Here is a 25,877-nt window from a genome sequence, read left to right as displayed (position 1 = left end):
ACAATTGAATAGCTTGATCTGTTTGGGAGGCACCCAGGCTGTGGGACCCGGACCTGTCCTTAGTGCATGAGCTGGCTATTTGGAAACTTGGGCTTACACACAGACACTATGCTCAGCCTGGAAGGAGGGGACTGGACCTGCCTGTACTGAATCCACCAGGTTGAATTGAATCCCCAGGGGAGTCTTGGCCCTGGTGGAGATGGGAATGGAGGGGAGGGGCTGGGAGGAAGGGGGGCGGGGCGGGAGGGGGGAGGACAGGGGAACCCCATGGCTGATGTGTAAAATTAAAACACAAATATAATAAATAAAAAAAGGAGAAAAAAAAGAAAATTCTCAAAGAATCAAAATACTATTTTTTTTAAAGAGCACTAGCCATCACATAAAAAGATCGAAAGGACAGAGATCAGGTGATCATCTCATTAGACACAGAAAAAAAATCCTTTGACAAAATTCAATGTCCCTTTATGATAAAAATCACAAAGAGGCTTGGGATGGATAGAACATACCTCAACATAATAATGGCTATATGAAACCTACCTATAGCCAACACCATGCTCAGAAAAAAGAAAAAAAAATCCTCAAAGTTTTCATATGGAGCTTAGCAACATGGCAAGAGTGTCCATTAGTGTCACCATACCTGACTTCAAATTTTATTACATAACTTTATATCCTTTATTGAGAAAAGGTTATAAAAGTGATATAAGAAGAAAAAGAAGTTCAGGAATTCATATTTGCAAATTATATAATTTTTATAAAATAGACCCTAATATCTACACCAAAAATTAATACAGCTGATAAATAATTTCATCAAAATAGCAGGAAGCAAAATTAACACAAAAAAATCAGTAGTTTTCCTACATAAAAATGACAGACTGAAAGAGAAATCATGGAGACAATCCAATTCACAATATCCAGAAAAGAAAGGGAAGGGAAGGGAAGAGGGAGAAAGGGGAGAGAGGAAGAAAAACAAACTTAGGAATAAACCTAACCTAGGAAACAAAAGACCTCTATCAACAAAATTCTAAGATACTGACGGAAGACACACCGGCCTCATGGACTGAAAAAAAAATAGTGCTTGCATATATTCATACTACATCTCTCAACTTCAACAAACAGGATACAAAAAACCTACAATCTTCCTGTAAATGGTCTCAGGTGACCTGTGAAAATAGTTTGCTCCTCTCTTGATTCAGAAATCCACAAAATCGTGCAAATCAAGAAGTTCAGATATTTCTGTTCACTTTAATAATACCCATGAAACTGCCCAGGCCATCAATGGTACCATATCCAAAAAGCCCCTAAGTAATTGGAGGCTATCTCTTTAAAGACGTGTGGGTGGTAAACATAATAAAGGCAATTTACAGCAAGCCAACAGCCAACATCAAATTAAATGGAGAGAAAGTCAAAGCAATACCACTAAAATCAGGAACAAGGCAAGGCTGTCCCCTCTCCCCCTACTTATTCAATATAGTACTTGAAATTCTAGCCAGAGCTATAAGAAAACATAAGGAGTCTAAGGGGATACAAATTACAAATTGGAAAGGAAGAAGTCAAGCTTTCCCTATTTGCAGATGACATGATAGTATATATGAGTGACCCCAAAAATTCAACCAAGGAACTGATACAGCTTAGAAACACATTCAGCAACATAGCAGGATACAAGATCAACTCAAAAAAATCAGTGAACCTCCTATATACAATAGACAAACAGGCTGAGAAGGAAATCAGAGATACATCACCCTTTACAATAGCCACAAATGATATAAAATACCTTGGGGTTACTCTAAGTATGTGAAGGACCTATATAACAAGAACTTTAAGTCCCTGAAAAAAGAAATTGAAGAAGATGTCAGAAAATGGAAAGATCTCCCATGCTCATAGATAGGCAGGATTAACATAGTAAAAATGGTGATCTTACCAAAAGCAGTCTACAGATTCAACACAATCCCCATCAAATTACCAACACAATTCTTCACAGACCTGGAAAGAATAATACTCAACTTCATATGGAAAAACAAAAAACCCAGGATAGCCAAAAGAATCCTGTAAAATAAAACAACCTCTGGAGGCATCACAATCCCCGACCTCAAGCTCTACTATAGAGCTACCATAATAAAAACAGCTTGGTACTGGCATAGAAACCAACATGTGGACCAATGGAATCGAATTGAAGACCCTGACATTAACCCGCACACCTATGAACATATAATTTTTGACAAAGAAACCAAAACTGTACAATGGAAAAAAGAAAGCATCTTCAACAAACGGTGTATAGAAGTCTCCAAATAGATCTATATCTGTCACTGTGCACAAAACTTAAGTCCAAGTGGATCAAAGACCTCAACATAAACTCAGTTACTCTGAACCTGATAGAAGAGAAAGTAGGAAGTAGTCTTGAACGCAATGGCATAGGAGATCACTTCCTAAATAAAATACCAGTAGCACAAACACTGAGAGAAACAATCAATCAATGGGACCTGTTGAAACTGAGAAGCTTTTGTAGACCAAAGAACACAGTCAACAAAACAAAGCAACAGCCTACAGAATGGGAAAAGGTCTTCACCAACCCCACATCTGACAGAGGGCTGATATCCAGAATATATAAAGAACTCAAGAAATTAGACATCAAAATGCCCAACACAGGGACACTTTGTTCAGCCTGGAAGGAAGGGACTGGACCTGCCTGTACTGAATCCAGCAGGTTTAAATGAATCCCCAAGGGAGTCTTGGCCCTGGAGGAGGTGGGAATAGAGGGGATGGGATCGGGGGAAGGTGGGAGGACAGGGGAACCCATGGCTGATGTGTAAAATTAAAACACAAATATAATAATAATAATAATAATAATAATAATAATAATAATAAAGAAATGGGCTATAGAACTAAACAGAGCATTCTCAACAGAAGAAGCTCAAATGGCTGAAAGACATTTAAGGAATTGCTCAACATCCCTAATTATCTGGGAAATGCAAATCAAAATGACTCTGAGATACCATCTTACACCTGTCAGAATGGCTAAGATCAAAAGCACAGAAGACAGCTTATGCTGGAGAGGATGTAGAGCAAGGGAACTCTCTTCTACTGCTGGTGGGAATGCAAGCTTGTACAGCCACTTTGGAAATCAATATGGTGCTTCCTTAGAAAATTGGGAATCCATCTCCCCCAAGACCCAACTATAGCACTGTTGGGCATATACCCAAGGAACACTCAATCATACCACAAGGGTATTTGCTCAGCTATGTTCATATCAGCATTGTTTGTAATAGCCAGAACCTGGAAACAACCTAGATGCCCTTCAACTGAAGAATGGATATAGAAAATATGGTATACATACACAATGGAGTACTACTCAGCAGAGAAAAACAATGACATCATGAGGTTTGTAGGCAAATGGATGGATCTAGAAAATAATCATCCTGAGTGAGGTAACCCAGACTCAGAAGGACAAACATGGTATGTACTCACTCATAGGAGGATATTAGATGTAAAACAAAGATGACTAGACTGCTACTCACATCTCCAGGGAGGCTACCTAAAAAACAGACCCCTAAGAAAGTCACAGGGATTGCCCAATGACAGAGAAATGGATGAGATCTACATGAACAACCTGGATGACAGTGGGAGTAATGAAGGGCAAGGTACGAGGAAAAGAGAGCTGAGGGAAGCAGGAGATCCCAGCTGGATCAAGAACAGAAAGGGAGAACTAGGAATAACAGACCATGATAAATGAAGACCACATGAGAACAGGAAGTAGTAAAGTGCTAGAGAGGTCCCCAGAAATCCACAATGATACCTCTACTCTAGACTACTGGCAATGGTCGAGAGAAAGCCTAAACTGACCTAGTTTGGTGATCAGGTGGCCAAACACCCTAACTGTCATGCTAGAACTCTAATCCAATAACTGATGGAAGTGGATGCAGAGCTCCTTGGCCAGGCCCCAGGTGGAGCTCCAGGAGTCCAATTGTCGAGAAAGAGGAGGGACTGTAAGAGTGTGAATTGTCAAGACCAGGATTGGAAAAAGCACAGGGACAAATAGCCAAACTAATAGAAACTCACGAATTATGAACCAAAAGCTGTGGAGCCCCCAACTGGATCAGGCCCTCTGGATAAGTGAGCCAATTGAATAGCTTGAACTATTTGAGAGGCACCCAGGCAGTGGGACTGGGACTTGTCCTTAATGCATGAGCTGGCTGTTTAGAACCTTGGGCTTATGCAGGGACACTTTGCCCAGCCTGGAAGGAGGGCACTTGACCTGCCTGTACTGAATCTACCAGGTTGAGCTGAATCTCCAGGGGAATCTTGGCCTTGGTGGAGATGGGAATGGAGCGGAGGTGTTGGGGGGAAGGCAGGGGGCATGGAGGGGGCAGGACAGGGGAACCCATGGCTGATATGTAAAATTAAAACACAAATATAATTTAAAAAAAAAAAAAGATGTGCTGGTGGGCCCAAGCCAAAAAGTATGGCTGGACACAGAGTTGGTGGCCCAAAAAGAGTGCTGTATTTTTGCTGAATGTGCTTAAAAATACAGAGAGTGATGCTGAGTTTAAGGGTCTAGGTGAAGATTCTCTACTCATTGAAATATCCAGGTAAGCAAAGCACCTGAGATGTAACAATGAACTTGGAGAGGTCATGGCAATACTAGCCTGTGCGTGAGCTCCCCTTCCACACTGAGATGATGCTCACTGGAATGGAACAAACTGTTGTAAAGTCTTGAAGAAAAAAAGATATCACAGAAGAAACTGAAGAAGCGAAAATTTGTAACATTGGAATAAACTTAGTGTGAGATAAATCCAACTAAAAGTAAAATAAAAATAATAACTACATTTTCAGGTTAGATCATAATTGACAGGATCACACTACAGAACTAGGTATTACTTATAAGCACTGAATACAGAGATGATATCACATGAAAGTGTTTCTTTCCTGGTCTCCCTCTGTAAGCTTTAGTCTCTGTCCAGCTACATTGAAGATACTTGTTGTATCCAAGGCCATATTGTCAGGACTATAGCTAAAACATTATCCCTAGTTCTAAAACTTCTGTTTTACAAATCTAATAAACTTCTTATGAGCTTACAAGGTAACTCCTCAGAAGACTTTATAATATTGGCCTAGTTTACCAATAATTGTCAGAAATATGAAATGTGATCTTAAGAATTAAATGTAAATCTAGAAAATGGACCATTGGACTGAAAGGCTAAAAGGAACAATCTGAATGTATCCTGTAAATCTCACCCCTAGCCATTGAGACAACAGCTCATTAACTTACCTTCAACTTCTGCTAAGACTTTTAATGCCTCACTTGCTCTTCATTTGTTTTCTCTGGTAGTGACTGACAAATTGATTATGTCATTTTACTTCATACCCTGGAGTTGCAACTCTGTTTACTAAAAGAGTATTTCCCTTCTTTCTGAAAAGTGCTGTGCCCTCTAGGTTTAAGACTTGGAGAAGTGTCTACACAGTTAGCTCCACCCCCACCGCCCTTCTTCCAAGCAGAAGCAGACAGTTTAGGCTGTCCCTGACAGGCATTATCCACAAGCAGGACTCCTTAGAGTGTTCCAGCTTCCAATAATGCATTGTCCAACTGCCACCTGGTGGGCAAATCCATAAATCCACCACTCCATTTTGAGATAACAGTCCCTGGCCTCAGATAAGCATCCATCAGTACTAGTCATCTGCAGGGAATTAGTTTATCAAGATGTGTCCCATCATGTGTTGAAAAACATCTGGGCTCTACTGGATATAAAAAACTAGACTCCTTTTTTTGGCCATTCAAATTACTTCATACAAAAGAAAGAATGAGATCTGTATGATTTCCTTTACAATTTTCCTTAATATTCTAAATTTCACAGTGTTGAAAGATGTTTTTTAAATGAGACCTCCCACTATTTTCATTATCATCTCACAAGGAGCTTTCTAAATTTTGGAGAACTTACCTGTCTTATTAGAAGTCACATTTCTACAGGGGGAGCTTGTAGAAACTGTATTCTAGGCCTCCCACTACAGTTCAGGCTGGCCTGAAGCTTACTACAAGTTTTTGTTTGTTTGTTTGTTTGTTTGTTTGTTTGTTTGTTTGTTCATTCATTTAGTATAAGTCTTGTGAAAATGAAATACCCTTTAAAGGCAAATATTTAGATATTTCTTAAAATTGTTGAAATACTGCTTTATAAAATAAAAGGGAATTGGTGTTATCCTTTACTATTTTATATATTCTTCTAAAGGATAAGGATCTGAATCAATAAATAAGCAAAAAACAAATGCCAACAGCAGCATTTCTCACCCATACAGAATACACTCGGTCATGTCCCAATAATGTGCTAGTCTGGAATATAAACGTGAACATTAATTAATGTGACCTCAGACCGCAGAAATCAACACATGCACATTTTCATTTAAAGTTGGAAGTACAGTATATGTCAGCTATTACCAATTCCTCATTGTGTCTTCAGTTTTATTCTCCTGTGTTACTGAGGTCCCTGAGAACATTGGTGTGGTATTAGCCATGGAGGACATTGGAATGGCATTAAACACTAAGGACACTGGTGTGGTATCATTGCCAAACTTCAAACTATGTACCTACTTCTAAGCTTTTAATTGTTATGCTCTTCTCCATAACTCAGTCATGTGCCTAAATATCACACTTTCCAAATCAATGTGTGTGCATATAAATTTCTCTGAAAGCGAATGTTTATCTATAAACATTTACCTTTGCTTCCTCAGGTAAAGAAAACTAAATATCTGGAGAGAACAAAACATTGATTTGCAAACATAAAAGACTAGGTCCATATCTTGATATAGCAACTACTAGGTACCAACAATGACATTATGTCTTTTCCTTTCATTACAATTACACTTCAATTAGCATAGGGCATTGATTTAATGTACAAACTGCATGTGTCATATAGAGGTGGTCTTCAATTGAAGTAAACATTTCTCCAACATTTGTGTATTTAGGAGTCATTCTGAAGGGAAACCAAAGTTACTCCTTTTGAATTCTCTTTAGTTCAATGCCAAACTTAGGTTATGTTAGAAGCTCTATGTGTTTCTCCCGGCACATTATTCATTCTATTTTTCATTCACTTATAAACAACATATTTCTAAGATTTATAAAGTTTATTTCTATAATATCACTGAGTAGGAGTCTTTAAAGGTTTTTCTGCTTGATACACAGGCAATGCACTATAATTATTTTTAAAATGTTGTTCATACTCAAGTGTATTTGTGCGCCTATGTAGTATGTTTTTATTTATATATAATTAAGGTTTTCCATTAAGCAAATAAACAAAATTGTTAATCTCTTCATAGCAATTCTCTTTTGATTTGAAGAGAAGTTCAAACCCTATTCTAGGCTAAATCATTCCAGCTCCTTTAATTTTCCATCATAGAATGTTTGTTTCCCTCAGCAGTTTGCAAAACTTTTAAGATTATATTTCCCTCCAACCCTGTTCAAGAGCCACTTTTTCTGGGTTATTCATATCTTCCCTTTGGCATACTCCCTCCTCACCTGTGACCATTCCTATACCCACAGATAGCTTCTTCAAACCTGCTTTGTTCGTGAGCCACCTTTGCCTGGCGAGTTGCTCCTTTCATCCCCTATCTTTCCTCCACTGGCTGCTATCTCTGCACCCAAGGCCTACTTCAGACCCATGGTTTAAGAGCCTTCTTTGCCTGGTCTAATTGATCACCTCATCCACCAGCTTTCACTGGCCTACCTCCAGTCTCATATCTCCTGCACTGGCCTAATCTAAGGCAGGCCAGATTCTCACACCAGACACACAACCAAGAGAAGTTCACATATTCTGGTCAAATTGCAAAAACAGAACATGAATGGCCAAGAGTGCATGTCTCCCTCAAACCCACTAGTCCTATAGAAGAGTTCTCTGGTGACATATCCCTAGACACAGAATTTAAAAGAACAATCATAGACTTTACAATTAACTTAAAGAAACATGGACATCATTGAATGCAAGAGAATAACAATGAATGTCTTAGTACAATATAAATAAACAACTTAATGAAATGAAAACTGAATTCAAAAAAAGAGATTAAAAACACTGAGGAGAACAAATCTGAAGTGAAGATAGAATTGGAAAACTTAATATCCCAATTAGAAAACTCAGGGGGAAACTTTACAAGTAGAGTGTAAAGAATAACACAGAGTATCAGAACCTGAACATATGATAGAGGATCTAGCCCCCCCCCCAAAAAAAACCAAATATGAAAAACATTAAAGCACATGAAAGAAACATATAGAAAATGTAGGAAGGACACCATCAAAAGATAAACTCCTCAGTTTATAGGCATATATAGGAGAGAAGACTATCAGGTCAATGACATAGGTCAGATCTTTAATAAGATCATAGAAGAATACTTTCCCAAACTAAGAAAAGACATTACCTATACAGATGCATAAGGCACACAGACCCTCAACTAGATAAGACCAGAAAGGAAACCTCCCACAGCATACTAAATATACAGAACAAAGAAAAATATTGAAATCTTCAAGAGAAAAAACACAAGTCACATATAAATGAAAACACATCAGAATAATAGCTGATTTTTCAATAAAAACTGAAAACCACAAGAGCCTAGAGCAATGTACTCCATGTTCTAAAAGCCCACTACTGCTAATCAAGACCACTGTACATGACAAAATTATCCACCATAGTTGAAGGAGAAAGAAAAACTTTCTGTAATACCAACAAGCCTTAAAACATTTTAGGTCATATCCAACAAAAAGAAATTACTAAACAGAATACTGAAAGCAATACTTTGGACTGAAAAGAGAAAGACGCATAACCAAGAAACACTAGTAAGAAAATAAATGAGGTTATAATTAATGAAATAACAAAGCAAGACTAAGAAGATAAACCAGCAAAAAATAAAATTAAAGAAACTGTGATCTACACACACCTTTAAATAATAACTCTAAAAATTAATGGTTTGACTCTCAAAAAGAACAGAAACAAAAAAAATACAGGCTAGCTGAATGGATTAAGAAATAAAATCTTGGAGGGATGGAGGGAAAGGTTATTGGAGAGACAACTAGAATGAAGAGGGGGGGCATGCAATGTGGAAACCTAGTCCAGTAGAAACTCTTGATATTCTATGTGGGTAATCCTAGCAAAAACTCCTAGTAACAGAGGATTCAGAGTCTGAATCAGCCATCCTCTGTAACCAGGCAAGACTTCCAGAGGTGGGACTGGAACACCAACCCAGCCACAAGACCTTCAACCTATAATCTATCCAGAGTGAAAGATGTACTGGGACAATGGATGCTCAGAACATGAAGGAGTGCCCAAGGGCGGTTCTAATTTCAGACCCACACCACAAGAGGGAGCCTATGCCTGACACTGCTAAGATGGCCAGAAACACCACTTGGATGGCTGGATAGCCCAGAAACCTATGATAGATAAAAATAAATGAATAAAATGATTCCTAACGATATCCTATATACCCATAGATCAGATGCAGAGACCCACAACCAAACATTAGGCAGAGAGAGAGAGACCAAATTAGAGATCTCCATCAGGTCCCTCCCTATAGAGCTTGGCATACCATGTGGAAGATGGAGAAGAAGAGTTGTAGGAGACAGAGGGGTCTAGGATGCCAGGAGAACCTGGCCCACAGACCTCAACTAATCAGGGATCATAGGGGCTCACAGAGACTGAAGTTGTGATCAGCAAGCCTGCCTGTATCTGTGCTAGTCTGATGTGTATATGTTATGATTGTTAGCTTGGTATTTTTGTGGGACTCCTAACAGTGAAAGCTGGGGTGTCTTTGACTCTTTTGCCTGTTCTTAGGACCTTTTTTTCCTACTAGTTTGCCTCATCCTTGATATGACAGTTTGTGCATAGTCTTATTGTATCTGGTTATGCTATATTCGGTTGATGTCCCTGGGAGGCCCGCTCTTTTCTGAAGGGAAATGGAGGGATAGATCTGGGGGAAAGGGAGGTGGGGTGGGAGAGATTGGGAGAAACTGTGGTTGGGATGTATTAAAAAGCAAAAATGGCTACACAGGAAAAAAAAGATTTTTTGTTTTAACCAGTAAATAAATAAATAAGAAATCTATTGGCCTGGTGGTGGTGGTGGCCTGTGCCTTCAAGTCCAGCACTCCAGAGACAGAGGCAGGCAGATCCCTGTGAATTTAAGGCCAGTCTTCCAGGCAGCCAGGGTTACATGAAAAGAAATCCTGTCTCCAAAATCCATACATAAATAAATAAATAAATAAATAAATAAATAAATAAATAAATGACTATAAAATCTATCTTCTTGTTTCAAGAAAAAAAATATTTCAAGAAAATGGAATCTGGAAGCAAGCAAACATGGCCATCCTAATAGCTGACGAAATAACCTTTAAACTAAAACTAATCAGAAAAGACAAAGGAGGTGCCTCATTCTAATCAAGAGATCATTTAATCATGAAATGTTTATAATAATAAACATATATACACCAAACACCTAGTTTCATAAGAAGTATACAAATGGAATTAATTTCACCAAGATTAACACAAACCCAATAATAGCAGTAATTTCAACACCCCATTTTCTCCAATACATCATCTGGAAAAAAAATAAAGAAACCTCAGAATTAAAGGACATCTTACATCAAATGAACCTATCAGATATCTACAGAATATTCCACCCCAACACCAAAGATTATACTTTCTACTCAACAGCATATGGAAGTTTCTCTAAAATAGATCACATGCTGGTACACCAAACAAACCTTAACAAATACAGAAAAACTGCAATAATTCCACATATCCTATCTGGCATTATGCAATAAAACAGCAAAGAAAACTCTCAGACGCATAAACACTCATGGAAACTAAATAACTCATTACTGAATGTAGTAATTTGAAAGAAAAGGGCCCCCAAACAGAGGTGGCACCATTAGGAGAAGTGACCTTGTTGGAGGAAGTGTCACTGAGGGGGTGGGCTTTGAGGTCTCTTTTGATCTAGCTTTGCTCAGTGTGATAGTCAGTTGACTTCCTGTTGCCTACAAGACACTTAGCTACTTCTCCACTACCATGTCTACCTGCATGCAGTCATGCTCCCCCACCATGCTCCCTAACCGTAGACTGAACCTCTGAAAGTGTAAGTGAGCCACCTCCACGGAATATTTTCTTTATAAGGATTGCCATGGTCATGGTGTTCTTCACAGCAATAGTAACCCTTACTAAGACACTGAATGATGAATGGTCAAAGAAAAATCAACAAAAAAATCAAATTATTCCTAGAACTTAAAAACAGATAAAAACACAACATCTGAAACACAGTAAAAAGCAGTCTTAAGAGGGAAGCTTATAGGCCTACATGTCTACCTTTAAAAGTTAGAAAGAGCACAAATAAATTAATGATCCAATTCAAAACTTTGGAAAAATAAGAACAAGCTAAACCCCAAACAAGTATATGACAAGAAATTATTTTTTTAAGTATGACTTAATGAAATAGAAACAAAGAATCCAAAGGATCAGTAATCCTAAGAGCATTTTCTTTGAGAAAATAAATTAATTGACAGATCATTGGCCCAACTAACCAAAAGAAAGAAAAGGATGACCCAAATTAACAAAATCAGAAATAAACAGGACACCAAATTCAGAACATTGTAAGGGAATACTTTAAAGCCCTGTACTTCATTAAAGTGGAAAATCTAAAATAAATGAATGAATTTTTTTATTCACCCAAACTACCACAGAATATTTTCAACAATGACACTGAGAACACTGTATATCAAAAAAAAAAGAAGAAGAAGAGGAGGAGGAGGAGGAGGAGGAGGAGGAGGAGGAGGAGGAGGAGGAGAAAGAAAAAGAAGAAGAAGAAGAAGAAGAAGAAGAAGAAGAAGAAGAAGAAGAAGAAGAAGAGAAGAGAAGAGAAGAGAAGAGAAGAGAAGAGAAGAGAAGAGAAGAGAAGAGAAGAGAAGAGAAGAGAAGAGAAGAGAAGAGAAGAGAAAAAGAAAAAAGATAAGACACACCTGCAGTTTTTTTTCTCTGAGCAGGAGGGAAGAAGCCACGGCCCATACCATGGTCCACCAGTGCCATTAAAACGGAGCTCCCAGAGATGAACTCACACAAGGCAGCTCGGAGCCCAATGGTTGGGCACTATTATAGAGAGCAAATATATGGTGGGGTAATTGAAGGGAGAGAGAAAGAGGAGAGGTTCATGCTCTATATAGAGAGACAGATAGAAGAGGCAAAAGCCATGAAGAACAGGCTGCTGTGGGAGGCCTGCTTGCCATGTGGACATAGTGTCGTTGGGTCCTGGGCTGCTGCCATAAGCCATGTCTGGGTCCCTGGCCTCAGTCCATGATGATGATGTCCACGGCCCCTGCCACCACTGGGGGGTGGGGATGGGGGTGCTGAGGATGCCTGGGATCAGGGCTGCCACAGGTGGCAATTTAGGTGCCCGAGGGCCACAGCGCTACACGTACTATCCTGATAGATATTCCATTCATGGCCTGGGTTGCAGGGTCTGTGGCCCTGTTGTAGCTATTGTCTGTGTTGATGTCCATGGCGCCGTTGTCATGGCGGTCGTGTGAATACCTGGGGTCTAGGCCCCCACCTAGGGTCAATTTGGGGCCCAAGGGTCACCCTGTAGCCTGGGTGATGACAAATTGAATGGACTACACTGCCACCCAGGCCATAGCAGCATCCAGGCCTGGCCTGTTTCTAAGGACCATGTCTGAGTCAGTGATCCTACAGCAGCTGGGGGTCTGCAATAATATCTATGGCCTGTGTCGCCACCAAGGGCCACATGGATGCCTGGGTTCTGGGTCGCCACCTGTGACCATAATGGTGACCAAGGGATGTGCTGTAGGTGGGTCAGTGACCATCTGGGTGGTCTGAACTGCCACCACTGACCACGGTGTCTAGTGCCCCGAGCTGCTGCCAGGGGTCATGTCTGGGTCCGTGGTCCTACTGCAGCAGGGTCTGGGATTCTGTCAGTGGCTCCAGCTATCACCAAAGGTACTGCAGATGCTGGGGATTGTCATGGGAAATCTGCCCCCGCCTAATAAGAGAACTGGCCCCCTACATTTGGAAAAGCTCACTCTACTCCTCACCATGGGCCTGGGAGAACTTGCCCCACCTATTACCTGAGATGAATGGTCCCAGAGGCCTGGACCAACCAACTCAGCTGCCACCCAGGCACATATCTAAAGGCTTGGAGTTGGCACACCCCAGCATCTACCCCATCCTTTGAAGGGACTGATCCTGAGGAACCATAGCAGCAGGATCTTCATGACTCGAGGCAACAGTGCAGTGTAATACTGGAGAGGAATGTCAGTGGGAGGGGTTGTAGATGAATTCCTAAATGGTCTTATTAAATAAAAACATGGAGCCAGATACAGGGGTGAAAGCCTTAGAGAGATCAGGGAAATAGGGAAAGCCACCAGCCAACCTTACCTCACCTACTCTGCAGCTTCCAAATGCCAGTTACTTCCTGTCTACCCACACCTATATGCCTTGCTGTTCTGCCATCTGATTTGCCTCTCTGTTCAGCTACATCATTTCCTTTTCCTGCCCAGCTCTTTCACTTCCTGTCTGTCCGTGCAGACCTCCAGACCTCCATGGTTAACTAGTTTTGGAATTTCAGGTGTGCCACCATACCTGGCTCTATTTCCAGTGTGGTCTTAAGCACACAGAGATTCTGCCTGCCAAGTGATAGGATTAAAGGTGTGTGCAAACATTGCATGACTTCTGTGTTGTGGCTGGCTTTTTCCTCTGATAACCAGGCAAGCTTTGTTTATTAAAGCACAAATAAAATATCACCATGGGGGGGGGGCAGTTTTAATGGTGTACCAAGGCCAGAGGCCTTGAACCTGACCAATAGCTCATTACACAATGAACATTTGCAAGTAATGCTATTTGGACAAGAGGGTGTACTGCATGATACACAGCAGTTCCCAATGCCACTAAGATGAATGAAGAGGAGATGGAGAGGCAGAAAAGACAGAGAGAAGTATTATTTCCCTTTTTTATTATTGTTTTATTTTATCCTTTCTCAACTTTCATTTGTCGGGGACACTATAAGAATAAGGGGGCAGATATGGAGGGACTGGAAGATAAAGAGGATTTGGGGGCATGATGTGAAATTCCCAAAGAATCAATTAAAAACAAAACACCACCTCAAAGAGGATCGAAGACCTCAATTTGAAAAATAAGCTGCACCCTACAAGACAAAGGTATAGGAAAAGGACTTTCTGAATAAGACTCCATTTGCTAAGGAACTAAAGCAAAAAATTGACAACTAGGACCTCATAAAACTAAAACACTTCTGATGGGTCCTTTGCATATGTTGTGGTTGCATAGCTTGGTGTTCTTATGGGACTCCTAGCAGTGGGAGTGTCTCTAACTCCTTTGCCTGCTTTGAAGACCCTTTTCCTCATAGTGGATTTCCTCATCCAGCTTTGATATGAGGATTTGTGCCTAGTCTTATTGTAACTTGTTATACTATGTTTGCTTGATATCTCTGGGAGCCCTGCTCTTTTCTGAAGGGAAATGGAGGAAGAATAGATCTTGAGGAGAGGGGAAATGGGGCTGGCCGAAGGAAAGGAGGGGGGGGGGCGGAATTGTGTTGTAATGTATGTGAAAAGAATAATAATTTTTAAAACCTGAAACATTTCCGTTAAGCCAAGAAAACAATCAAATGAGTGAAGGAGAAGCATACACAATGGGGAAAATCCTTGCCAGCTACACATCTGACAGAGAATTAATATCCAAAATAACTCAACACAAGTGTTGTGGGATGTCCTGTATGCTGTGAATGTGTGTTGCTCTGATTAGTTAATAAATAAAATGCTGATTGACCAGTAGCCAGGCAGGAAGGATAGGTGGAACAAGCAGAGAAGAGAATTCTGGGAAGAGTCAGGAGTTGCCAGCCAGGTATAGAGGAAGCAAGATGTGAAGGCACACAGGTAAAGCCACAGAACATGTGATGACATATAGATTAACAGAAATGGGCTAAGTTTAAGTGTAAGAGCTAGTCAGTGGTAGGCCTGAGCTAATAGCCAAGTAGTTTTAATTGATATAAGCTTCTGAGTGATTATTTTATAAGCAGCTGTGGGGTCTGTGGGGCTGGGCAGGATCACAGAAAATTTCAGCTACACACAAGGAGTCAAGAAAAAGACGACCCAAAGAAAAATGGCCAGGGACCTAAACAGAGAGTTTTCAATAGAAGAAATAAAAATTGCTAATAAATACCTTTAAAGTTGTTCATAATCCTTAGCAGATGAGGAAATGAAAATTAAAACAATTGTGAGATTTCATCTGACGCTAGTGAGAATGGGTAAGATCAACATAACAACGGACAGTGATGGGGAGGCCGTGGGCAAAGGAGAACCTTCAGTTGGTGAGAATGCAGATCTGTGCAGCCATTCGAAATCAGTGTAAAGACCCTCAAAATACTAAAAGTATATCTGTCATGTGACTTAGCTATATCCTTGTCATATGCCCACTGATAGTTCCTCAGCCACACTCATTATTGCCCTATTCACAATAGCTAGAAAATGAAAACAATCTGACTGTCCTTCAACAAAGGAATGGATAATGAAAATGTAGTTCCTATATATAGTGGAGCACAATTCAGCTGTAAAGAAAAGTGAAATCGGAAAATTTGCAGGTAAATGGATGGACCTAGAAAAGAGTATGTTGAGAAAGTTATACCAAACCCAGAAAGACAAACACCACATGTTCTCTCATCTGCTGTTCTTAACTCCAAATCTTCAGATGTGACTATATAACATGGAGGAAAGTATAAAGGGATCACAAGGAAAGGGAATAGTGGAATATGGGTGATATTTAGAGAGAAACAGAAAAATGAGGAGATTTCAACTGAGAATGGGAAGGAGGTCAATATAAAAGGAGGAGGAACAAATAACACCAAGGTTATTTGATAAAGCTTCAAGAATCATTTTATATTTACATGAAATAATATACATACAATATATAAAACTTTCTTAAAAATAAATGTTTAATTTTTAATTTAAAGATTATAATTTCTAGGAAAAGTACTACAGGGACAATTTAGCAGGGATGTGGTCTTTTCTCATGAGAAAATGGTGACTACTATTCTGTCGAATACTTAGCAGCTTCAATGGATGGTAGAGGAGACTAGAGCCAACTCTCTGATACAAGAAATTTGCGTATTGTGATGGAGAGCTTGCAATCATACTTTTTATTTAATCATCACTTAAATTAATAAATGAAGTACTTTAAAGTTACATTTATTCACTAATTATTCAATATGTTATATGCATAGTTGACAATATTTTTAAAGATATATTTCTTGTCCTGGCCATATTTCTGATATCCTAGTCAAAAAAGTCATAGGTACAGAAAATTATATAAAATGAAACCACATAAAATTATAGTTACTAAGAAAATGAGGAACAAAGCAATGAAGAAAGCCAAATCAGTCTTGTCCAAGAGCATGTTTTCTGGGATATTTGAAAGTAAGAAATTCTTAGAGAAAAATCTAGCCTTAAATTCCATCCCATGTACTGCATCTTTTTATGGGAAAAACATACTGACAGCTAATGATTGGGTTCATACTAAAACTTTAAATCATCTTGCTCATTATTGTTTACAATACCTATTACATTTAATTGGTTTTCCTCTTCCCAGATGAAAAGAATTCCACCTTCTAAGATATAATATATTTCTAATTTATTTGTGTTTCTGATATTTAAGGATGTCTCAACTTGGCAAATATCTAACAAGTAAGCTAGACCAAACAGTTCAAAGGGGAACTGATAACTGGTATTTTCTGTTACCACTTGGTTGGGATTTGTTCTTGAGTTCTGGAATCTGTTTATTAAGTTGTTATTCTCATCAACATTTTTGAAGTTATTTGTCCAGTTGCTAGGGTTTAGTGTAATCGAATTCACATCCTCTACAACTAGCAATGATGTATGCATGAGATCTGAAAATATTTTCTTTAAATATAATTGGAATTTCTTCAAATTAATTTCTTCCTCTAAGTCCAAAGAGTTAACATGTTTTGGTTTCGTTCTTTTATCCATCAAGTCAAGCATGGTTTTGAAATAAAGTTGATCAAACAGGTCACCAACAGCATTATCAGTAAATTCTTTGCTCACACTCACTTTATTGCTCTTACCTCTGAGCATGTTTTTGTTTGACTGTAGCAGAAATGGGTATACTTTCATCCATAAATAGAAACCCAAAGAATTTTCAATATCAGAATCTTTGCGATAAGCAAATCCTCGGTCTTCCTCATTTGTAGGCTGAAAAGTAACTGTTAGTATTGGACAATGTTGACCACAAAGTGCATAGAGTTTATCCAAAGAGTCACCTTCCTGAAGTGCACCATGAGTTATATTCCTTCCAGGTAATGGCTGAGTTTTAATAACATCGTTGCAGACAGGGTGGACTTTATTACCAGCAGGAGAAAAGGCTTGAGTAACAGATGTACACACACTTTCAGATGGATAATTACCCTTTTCCTCCTTGTGATGATTTGGTACACTCTCTTTGGGACAGGTTTTCTTCTGCACATCTAGAAAATCTTCACAAAAAGGCTCAGAGTCACTACCATGAGGAAAGCTAAAATAATTGCATTTCACTTCAAGAGGTTGAGTCATCTCCTCCAGTTCTGAAGAGGACAATTCAGCCATTGTGGGGCCAGGAACCAAATTTCCAAAATGTGAATATGGCACCTCAATGCTATTCTCATCAGTTAGTGTATCCACTGATGTGGTGTCTGCATTGCCATACATGCCAGAACTACCAGGTGACACCCTCCACAAATGATTTTCCTGCAGGAACCATTTGCCATTTTCAGTCAGTTCTCCTTCCTCTTTTTCCATGAGGACCTTGTCGTGCTCAACCAGCTTTGTGACGTGTTCTATGGTGTTACCCCCACAGCTGTCTCTTACACCATTAACATCACCTTCACCTTGTCTTTCCTCCTGGAATTCCTGCAACATGAGTGAACTTCTAGATACCTGATCAGAAGAGACCAATGACTGGCATTTAGAGTCATAAAAATTTGTTTTCTTAGTATATTGAACTTTCACAGGATTGTAAGGACAAACTTGAGATTTGTGTATAGACACATGAAAAAATGATGGTTTGACCATCTCTGCTTTGCCATAAAGCTTTTCTATTGCCCTTTTGACAATTCCTCTATTGTGCTCTTTCCCTTGGGCAGTATCCTCATTGTCACTGTGCTCATCACTGGATATTTTACAAGGATGTCCACTCTCACTGTCTGATCTATGATCTGACCAGTCTAAAGCCACCGGACTTCTGAGATGTTTTTTAAAATTAAGTGAGGATTCTGTGTAATTTACATTTTCCATGCTTTCTACCATCATTTTAACACTTATCTTAGTTTCCCCTACACTGACATCATTTTTTGTATTTTTATTAGAATCATAGCAAAAAACTAAAGATGGTGGTGTCACCTGCCCTCTACCAATTGTCTCCAAAAGTACAGAATTTCTTCTTTCCTCTCCTATAATATTTCCACGTGGTATGTGTATTGATTGCAAACTCATCCTAGCCTCTAACTCCTTTTGCATGGATTGCTCAGTAGCTTGTTCTTTAGCACTTACCTTTTTATTAAAAATATCCATGTCTTGGCTTTCTAATTCTTCAAAAGATTCTAATTCTGAAATGTTATTTCTTTCACTTGATGTCATGCTATTGGTTATTGACCCTGGTTCTTCAGAAGTCCTTGATTCCTCCTTATCAGAAGATACATATTTCTTTTTATTCACAATTTTCTTAAGTGGGCAATTTTTCAATTCTTCTAGAGAACTATAGTCCTTACCAAATTCTGAATCAGTTTTACTCAGGAAAAGACCATGGAAGCTGAAGTTACTGCCATTTTGATATGATGCTGATCCATTAGAATCATTTTTATACATATGGTCTGCCAAAATATTTAAATCTTTTGGAATTTTATCAACTGTATTGAGTTCTTCAATTAATCCTAAATTATCACTGCATTTCTTTTCTTTTGAATTCACATAATCAATTGTATTGCAGACTCTGATGGGAATGTAAGTCTCATCACTCAGGCAAGCTGCATCATAGATGTTCTCCTTCTGAACACAAGACTCATGGGAACACACACCATCTTTAAGTAAACAGGCCCCTCCTAGGAAAGAAGAATCACTTGTGGAGGGCTGAGTTACAGTGTAACAATTACTAGTGGAAAAGGCATTACTTCGGTTACCTGTCTCTTTTGGAGGATAAGTCATATTCACAGTACACATCTCACATGCAGAGTTATGTGCCTTGTCAATCATTTCCGAAACACAGAACTCAGGGCCACAGTCCTCCCTGGCAGAGTAGCCTTCATCCAAGAGCATCTTCTGTGTTCTTTCATTTTCATTACACTTGACAACACTCTGAATGCTGGCTGCAGTACAATTTACTGGTATCGTATCTTGTTCTCTCTCACTGTGTTCACTGCAACTTTTGGTTGATTCTACTAAGTTGGCAACAGCAGCCTTCAAGTCATCAGCATCCTCTGTGATGGCAATGTGCTTCAGAACTTCCAACAACGCAACTGTTTCTGCAGATTTGCTGGTAATTTTATGAGCATCATTTTGACATAAGCTATTCATATTTCCCTTTAGGTTTATTACCAAAAGCCAAGCTAGAAGGAGATTAGTAGATGAATTATATATCGCAGAAGGGAACACAACATCTGCTAATGAACCTGGTATTTGAGAAATTCCATTCTGATTTTTCTGATTACTAGGAACAAAAGCTTCCAGGTGCTGAAGCAACAGGGCTGGTAAGTAGTTTTTTGGAGCATTTTCTCCAATAGTATCTACCTGAATAGCAGCCTCGATGCTTTGTCCTTTTGGAGCTAGGTTCATTTCTTGGTAAATAAGGCTCACTTCTGGTCTGGACTTTTCAGTAGATAGATGACGTTTAGTGCTCTGATCATTAATAGTGGTTGGTGACAAAGTGCGATCGTCATGTAGAGAAACCAAGTAAGAATCATTCAGAGACCCATCCTGGCTCTCACAGACATGTTTGTTAAGCTCTTCGCCATTACCTTTAGCAACAAGAGATTTACCAGCCTCTTGATTTTTATTGCCTTTCCAGTTATCATTTTTAGTTTTGTGCTCATTACTTTCCATAACAGAACTATTCCTTTTTGTAGAAGTTTTGTGGAGACTATTTCCTGGAAAACCATTACTGTTACAATTTACCACATTATTTCCAATTTTGCATGGTGGAGCTAACTTTCTGTGATCAAAATCATGATATGGATTTATATTTTGCAACCATCTCTGTACATAGTTTTTAACTGAATGATGGGGAATACCCTCAGGAAAATCAAGTTTTTTCAAAGAAGCTAATGGATCTGCCCTGGTTGTAATATGTTGTTCACTTACTATAGCACATGACTTCAATTTATCTACTTTAAGCTTTCTCTGGTTTTTTAAAGTCACATGTAAATCATTAACTTTAGGGACTAAACTCTTTTTTGTCACTGCTCTCAAATTTCCAGTTACTACCTCCATTTGTGACTGTGGTCTATGAAAAACTTTTTGGTTTTCCTCAAGGATATTAAACACATGAAGCAAACCTTGATTTTCCAAATTACTTTTATAATGGTTAGATTCATTATGGATAAATACTTTATCTCCTTGACCAGTTTCTTGTTTTCTGAATCCTCCTAAGCTTACATTCTTTGGTGGTTTGAATTTTCTTTTGGCTAAAAGTCTTTGAGTCTTAGGATTTTGAGAAGCATTTGATTTATTTTTATGGAAACTCTGGGAAATTTTGATATTGAGATTACTTTGGGGAGAGAAATTATTTGATTCAATTACCGTATCACTTGTATCAAGGCTTTCCTCACAAAGTCTCCCTCCTTTAAAAAGACTGTCTGAGTCTTCCAATAGCATTTCCTGAGCCATTGTTCCTTCTCTGTTTATTTTCCCAAATTTATTAGAGGTTCTTTTGGTTTCAATTATTTTTTTCTTATATCTGGAATTTATCATTTGCTGCTGAGATTTCTTCTTCTTTTTGCTGGGAATAGAGGATAAAATCTGCTTTCTATTTTCTCGGAGTTCTGTTAAACCACAATGAGCAAATTCATTAACCAGTGTGTCCACTCTTGTGGTGACAGTAGAAGATTCTACAGGAAGAGCCTCAGAAATACTTTTGTCAGTTCCAGAGTTGTTACCTGAGGAAAGAGTTCTATCTACTGAAATAGAATTGAACCTGTCTTTGGTGTTACCATAAGCTCTGAAGTGCTTGATACCAGCTTTACCTGACACTACACTATCAACTATGCCTTCCTCCACAACTGAGCTCTCTGAAACAGTAGATGGTAAACCATTGTTGTGGCACATCTTTAAGACCTTCTGACTGGTCATTTCTATAGCACCAGCATTTATGGCATTTGACTTGAGCAGTCCACTTTCTGTTGTTCTTTCTAATGTTGACTCCAACTCTTCATTGTTACAGATCTGTACAAGTTTATTAGATACTGAGGACATTTTACTGCAAGAATGTGTAAACATGTGATACTCAGATTTCTCTCCACTCTGTCTTTCTTCACTATAGGAAAACTGTTTTTCTTCAACCTCTGTTTCAGATACTACAGTGACAGTCCCTATCACAGATTTCTTTTGTCTCCTTCTCCTTGGCCCAGGGGTCGGGGGCCTGTAAAAATGTTTCACTTGTTCCTGGCCTCCCTGAATGATGTCTGTGTTCACAGAAGCATTCTCCCAACCAGCAGAGCTACATGACTCAGCTTGCTGCTCTATCATTTGAGTGTTTTCTTCCTCTGTCAAACTGCCCTGCTGAGTGGTGTCTGTGATATCTTCAGACAATGAGCCTGCTGCAAGCTTTAAACTAGGTGATGGGTCGTCTGTGCCTCCTCGATAACCACCTTTCTTACTCTTTGCATCACTATTAAAAGGCCCAGCTCTGTTGACAGTGGCTGTCCACTTTACAGTTTCTTCTTCTTTTATCTTGAATCGAACTTTCATCACAACTGTCATAGTACCATCTTGATTAAAAATAATCGACTTCTCAACACCATCCTCAGAAGGAAATGTTGGTAGATTCTGAGAATCATGTTTTTCTAAGGCAAAGTAATTTTCAGGGGCTACAGAACAGTCTGAATAGCAGTCATACGTTTTCTCAGAAGCCAGGGACTCAATCTGGGGGCTTAGGACTGAAGGCATATGTGTGCTCACTTTCAAGATTTAATAGTGAAAGATACCATGTCAAAACACAACATGGAAAGCAGAGAAGTTGTAAGTATCCCAAGGAAGAAGCATCAAAGAAAGAAGAAAAGAAAAATTAGTACAATACCATTTTTCTGTATTTTACAATAAAAGGTTACAGATGTATTTCTTATCTCTATGTAGCCAATGGTTATTTGAGAAATCTTAATGCAAAAAAATGGGTTTTTTTTCAAACCAATACTAAAAAGTAAACTCATTATACTTTAATGGAGACATTCATAGAATTTTAATTTTAATAATTTTATAAGGAAATGTTAATAATAAGTATATAAAATGCAAATTACTAATGATTATATTGGGTAAAAATGTTTTCTGCATGGTTTATTTGCTTACCAATACTAAAACTTGACTCTAACAAAGTTCTGTGTATCTAAGTAAGAAAGGCAGGCGAGCAGCAAGGTATGATGGTGTTCCATTTAAGCATATACAAGGAGAATGAGAAGCTTTATGAAAGCTAAACATCTTTAGTACCTGAGAAGTCAAATAATATTTAATTTTTATCTGTGTTGTCAGTGCAGTTGATTTACATACACAAAAGCATCAGAGTCAGACACAGCCCAAGTGTGACTTTTAATGTGAGATCTGTCATGAGCCTTGGCAGGAGTGCTTCTTAATGCAACGGATTTCCTCCTAGCAGGCCTTATGTATTTGCACATGTCTCCTAAAGTAATTGCCTTTGAAGTTTTCAGAACTAACCCTAAAAATATTTGTATAGTTTTTGATAATAAAAATGTCTCACTCTTAACTTTGTGAGGTAAAACTTAACAAAGCTCTTATAGCCCAAAATCTATCAAAAATGATAATAAACAGCTGATAAAAGACACAAAAAGAGCAAATCCACTTCAGAAAACTGACCAAGGTAAAACAGTATAACTATATGAATAATATATATTTGGCAATTGATAACTACAAAATAGGGGCATTAACAAAAATGAGTATACTCCTGAAATAATTAGATGAAAGCAATTAATTTTTCAGCCATATTAGCAATAAGAACAGGGATTACTGCTCCTTAAAATAAAGATTATTCCAAGTCTAAAGAGAATAAATATTCAAATTCAAGTATACAATCAGCACACTAGCATAGAGCTTATATTTCCTTGGAAATAATGAGTACAGTGATTAATTAGGCTAGCCTCTCTCACCCTCTTGGGCCTCAGGACACACTCTTTCTCCCCTATGCTAAGGTCAATACCACACTGTTAATCAAATCTGAAAATTTTCAAACTTTAGTTTATTGTTACTAGTGTGAACTGGTTACATGAACTGCTTTATTTTGAGCAAAAATGTTTCTGGGAATTGATAATTTTACAGGAATACTTTCAGAGAAGATGGTATACACCTAGGTTTGTGTGTGTGTGTGTCTGTGTTTTTTTAATATATAGACCACTAACTTGCTAAGCTCAGCTATGAATACTCGTTCAGACAAGAGTCTAAAACTACCAGAGATGTCACTTATTCAATTCCACAAAATTCTTTCCAAGGTAAGAAATTCTGACACTATGTTTTACAAAAAAGCAAAAAATAAAAACAACCGGAAAAAGAAGAGGGAAACTTCATCCATGTAAAAATGCATATCATTGATTATTTTGAAAAGTCTTTCAAAAAGTCACCAGATATCTGTGACTCTTTTCTACTATAAATTAACCAATTTCATTTTGGAATACTTTCAATCCTCTCATATTTTGTCTTTTGCAATGAATGAACATGGTTTTTTTAAATTTTTTTTTTTTATTGGTAAAGCCAAAAAAAAAAAAAAAAAAAAAAAGCTTCAGAGCTAATAAGGTCTATTTAGAAGTGACTTACTCTTTCTTTTTTCTAACGTAGCTTTACCCTTCCGGTGCACACGATGAGAGATCCCTGGTAACCTAGCAGGAAGCAAGTACTTTTGGATGTTGTAATTTCCTGGTTTAAATGGCTCCCTTCCAGCTGCCACCACAGCTCCTGAGCTCAGTATCACTGCCTGGAGACTAGGAACCTAGAAGAAATCAGAGTCACTGTCCTCACATGAACATGGCCTGTTCTTTCCATGTGGTATATTTATAACTTTGAACAGCTCAATTTGACAGCCTCCCCGGCTTGAAAGAAATAATCTCTTAGCATTTTCTTAGATGCCAATCATGTACACACACACACACACACACACACACACACACACACACAATCGAGACAGGATGGGGGATGGGTATCAGCAATGCATCAACACTATTGAGACTGCATACGAGCTAGAAAGTGACAGGCTAGTTTTCTGGAATAAATAAAGGATCTTTAAAAGCCATGTGGTATTCCACACCAAGTACCAGCCAATCCAGAGTCAACTGCACAAGGGCCTGTGAGATAGCATGTCTGAAAGGTGATCTCCTGTGTCCGTACTATTAACTGCAGACCCTACAGACTCTGCAGACCCGCCACAGGGATACTAGGAAAATGCTTCTTCTAGATAGGAAAACACTACTCTTGGCCACTCCCTTCCAAAGAATACTATGAAAAATAGTATTCTTTAATAAAACATTGTAAGTCAGTGATAAAGGACAACAGATGAGGGGAAAGCAAACACCTGCCTACCCAATGACCCATAAGATTCTGACAAGAAGACAAAGACTACTAGAACACACATACCTGCACGTGCAGACACACAGGCACATGTACACACACACACACACACACACACACACACACACACACACACACAGGAGATAACTTAGGAGCCACCAAAACACTCACTTTTCTTCCATCTGTGGCATACAGTTTGGCCACTGGACACTGCATGACCTGTGTCAGGTACTGCAGAAAGGCCTCAAAGCTCTGAGTAACCCTCCAGCTGAGAAGGACCACACGCCTGGTCTTTGGGTCACCGTTCCGGAAGACCACGAGCCTCCTTGGAGCGCGGAGCATGCCAGGAGCAGTGTTGGGCACAGCAGTAGCAGAGCTGAGGTGCACATGAGTACTTATAGAGCGGCTACTGAGCCAGGGCCGGGGACGTCGGCGAGCCTTGTCCAGGTCAACTGGAAGCACCTTCCTATTGTGGGAGCATAGATAGGACTCTCCATCCTCCAGCTCCTCCAGTCTGGTGATGCTGTGCCTTCCACGGGGCGTGCTGATATTCCTCACCCCAAAGGGCAGGGGCACCTTTCTGGATAAGTTGTCCAGCAGAGCGTCGAAGGTCTTAAAGGAACGAGGATTGACCACCACCTTCACTCCGCCAAACTGGGGGTCTCCACTCTTGTAGAAGCTGATGCGTTTGGCCACTACAGGATGAGTGATGTTTGAATGGCGAGGAGAATGAACTTGACCTTCAGACGAAGTCAGATGAACCATGGAGAAGGTAGTAGAAGGTGTCTCACTCATTTTGAATGATACCTAAAGAGGAAGGGAGAATGGCTTATTTCCAAAATGTTCTGGAGCTGTACCACTGAGACTGTATGAAAATGCCATCGCTTGCTTGTTTTCCCACTCCACCTATGGTTTTAGAATATAGCCAGGCGGTGGTAGAGCACGCCTTTAATCCCAGTACTTGGAAGGCAGAGGCAGGCAGATCTTTGTGAGTCCGAGGCCAGTCTGGCCTACAGACTGAGATCCAGGAAAGGTGCAACACAGAGAAACCCTGTCTCAAAAAAAAAAAGAAAAGAACCAAAAG

General features: G+C 39.1%; 1 protein-coding gene across 1 annotated transcript in view; it reads right to left on the bottom strand.

Annotated features, from left to right (window-relative positions):
• Rp1 (RP1 axonemal microtubule associated) overlaps nt 1-25,588 on the bottom strand; it is a 222,221-nt gene extending 196,633 nt beyond the window's left edge. Inside the window, exons 1-2 of the mRNA XM_036179670.1 lie at nt 24,965-25,588; nt 24,047-24,218 (exon numbers count right to left, since the gene is read on the bottom strand). Coding sequence (XP_036035563.1) covers nt 24,047-24,218; nt 24,965-25,588 — 796 coding nt within the window. The remainder of the gene's footprint in view (nt 1-24,046; nt 24,219-24,964) is intronic.
• Nucleotides 25,589-25,877: the final 289 nt, after the last annotated feature.

Source organism: Onychomys torridus, chromosome 2 (assembly GCF_903995425.1).
Source record: "Onychomys torridus chromosome 2, mOncTor1.1, whole genome shotgun sequence".
NCBI lineage: Eukaryota > Metazoa > Chordata > Mammalia > Rodentia > Cricetidae > Onychomys > Onychomys torridus.
This window is presented reverse-complemented; position numbering and strand designations above follow the sequence as displayed.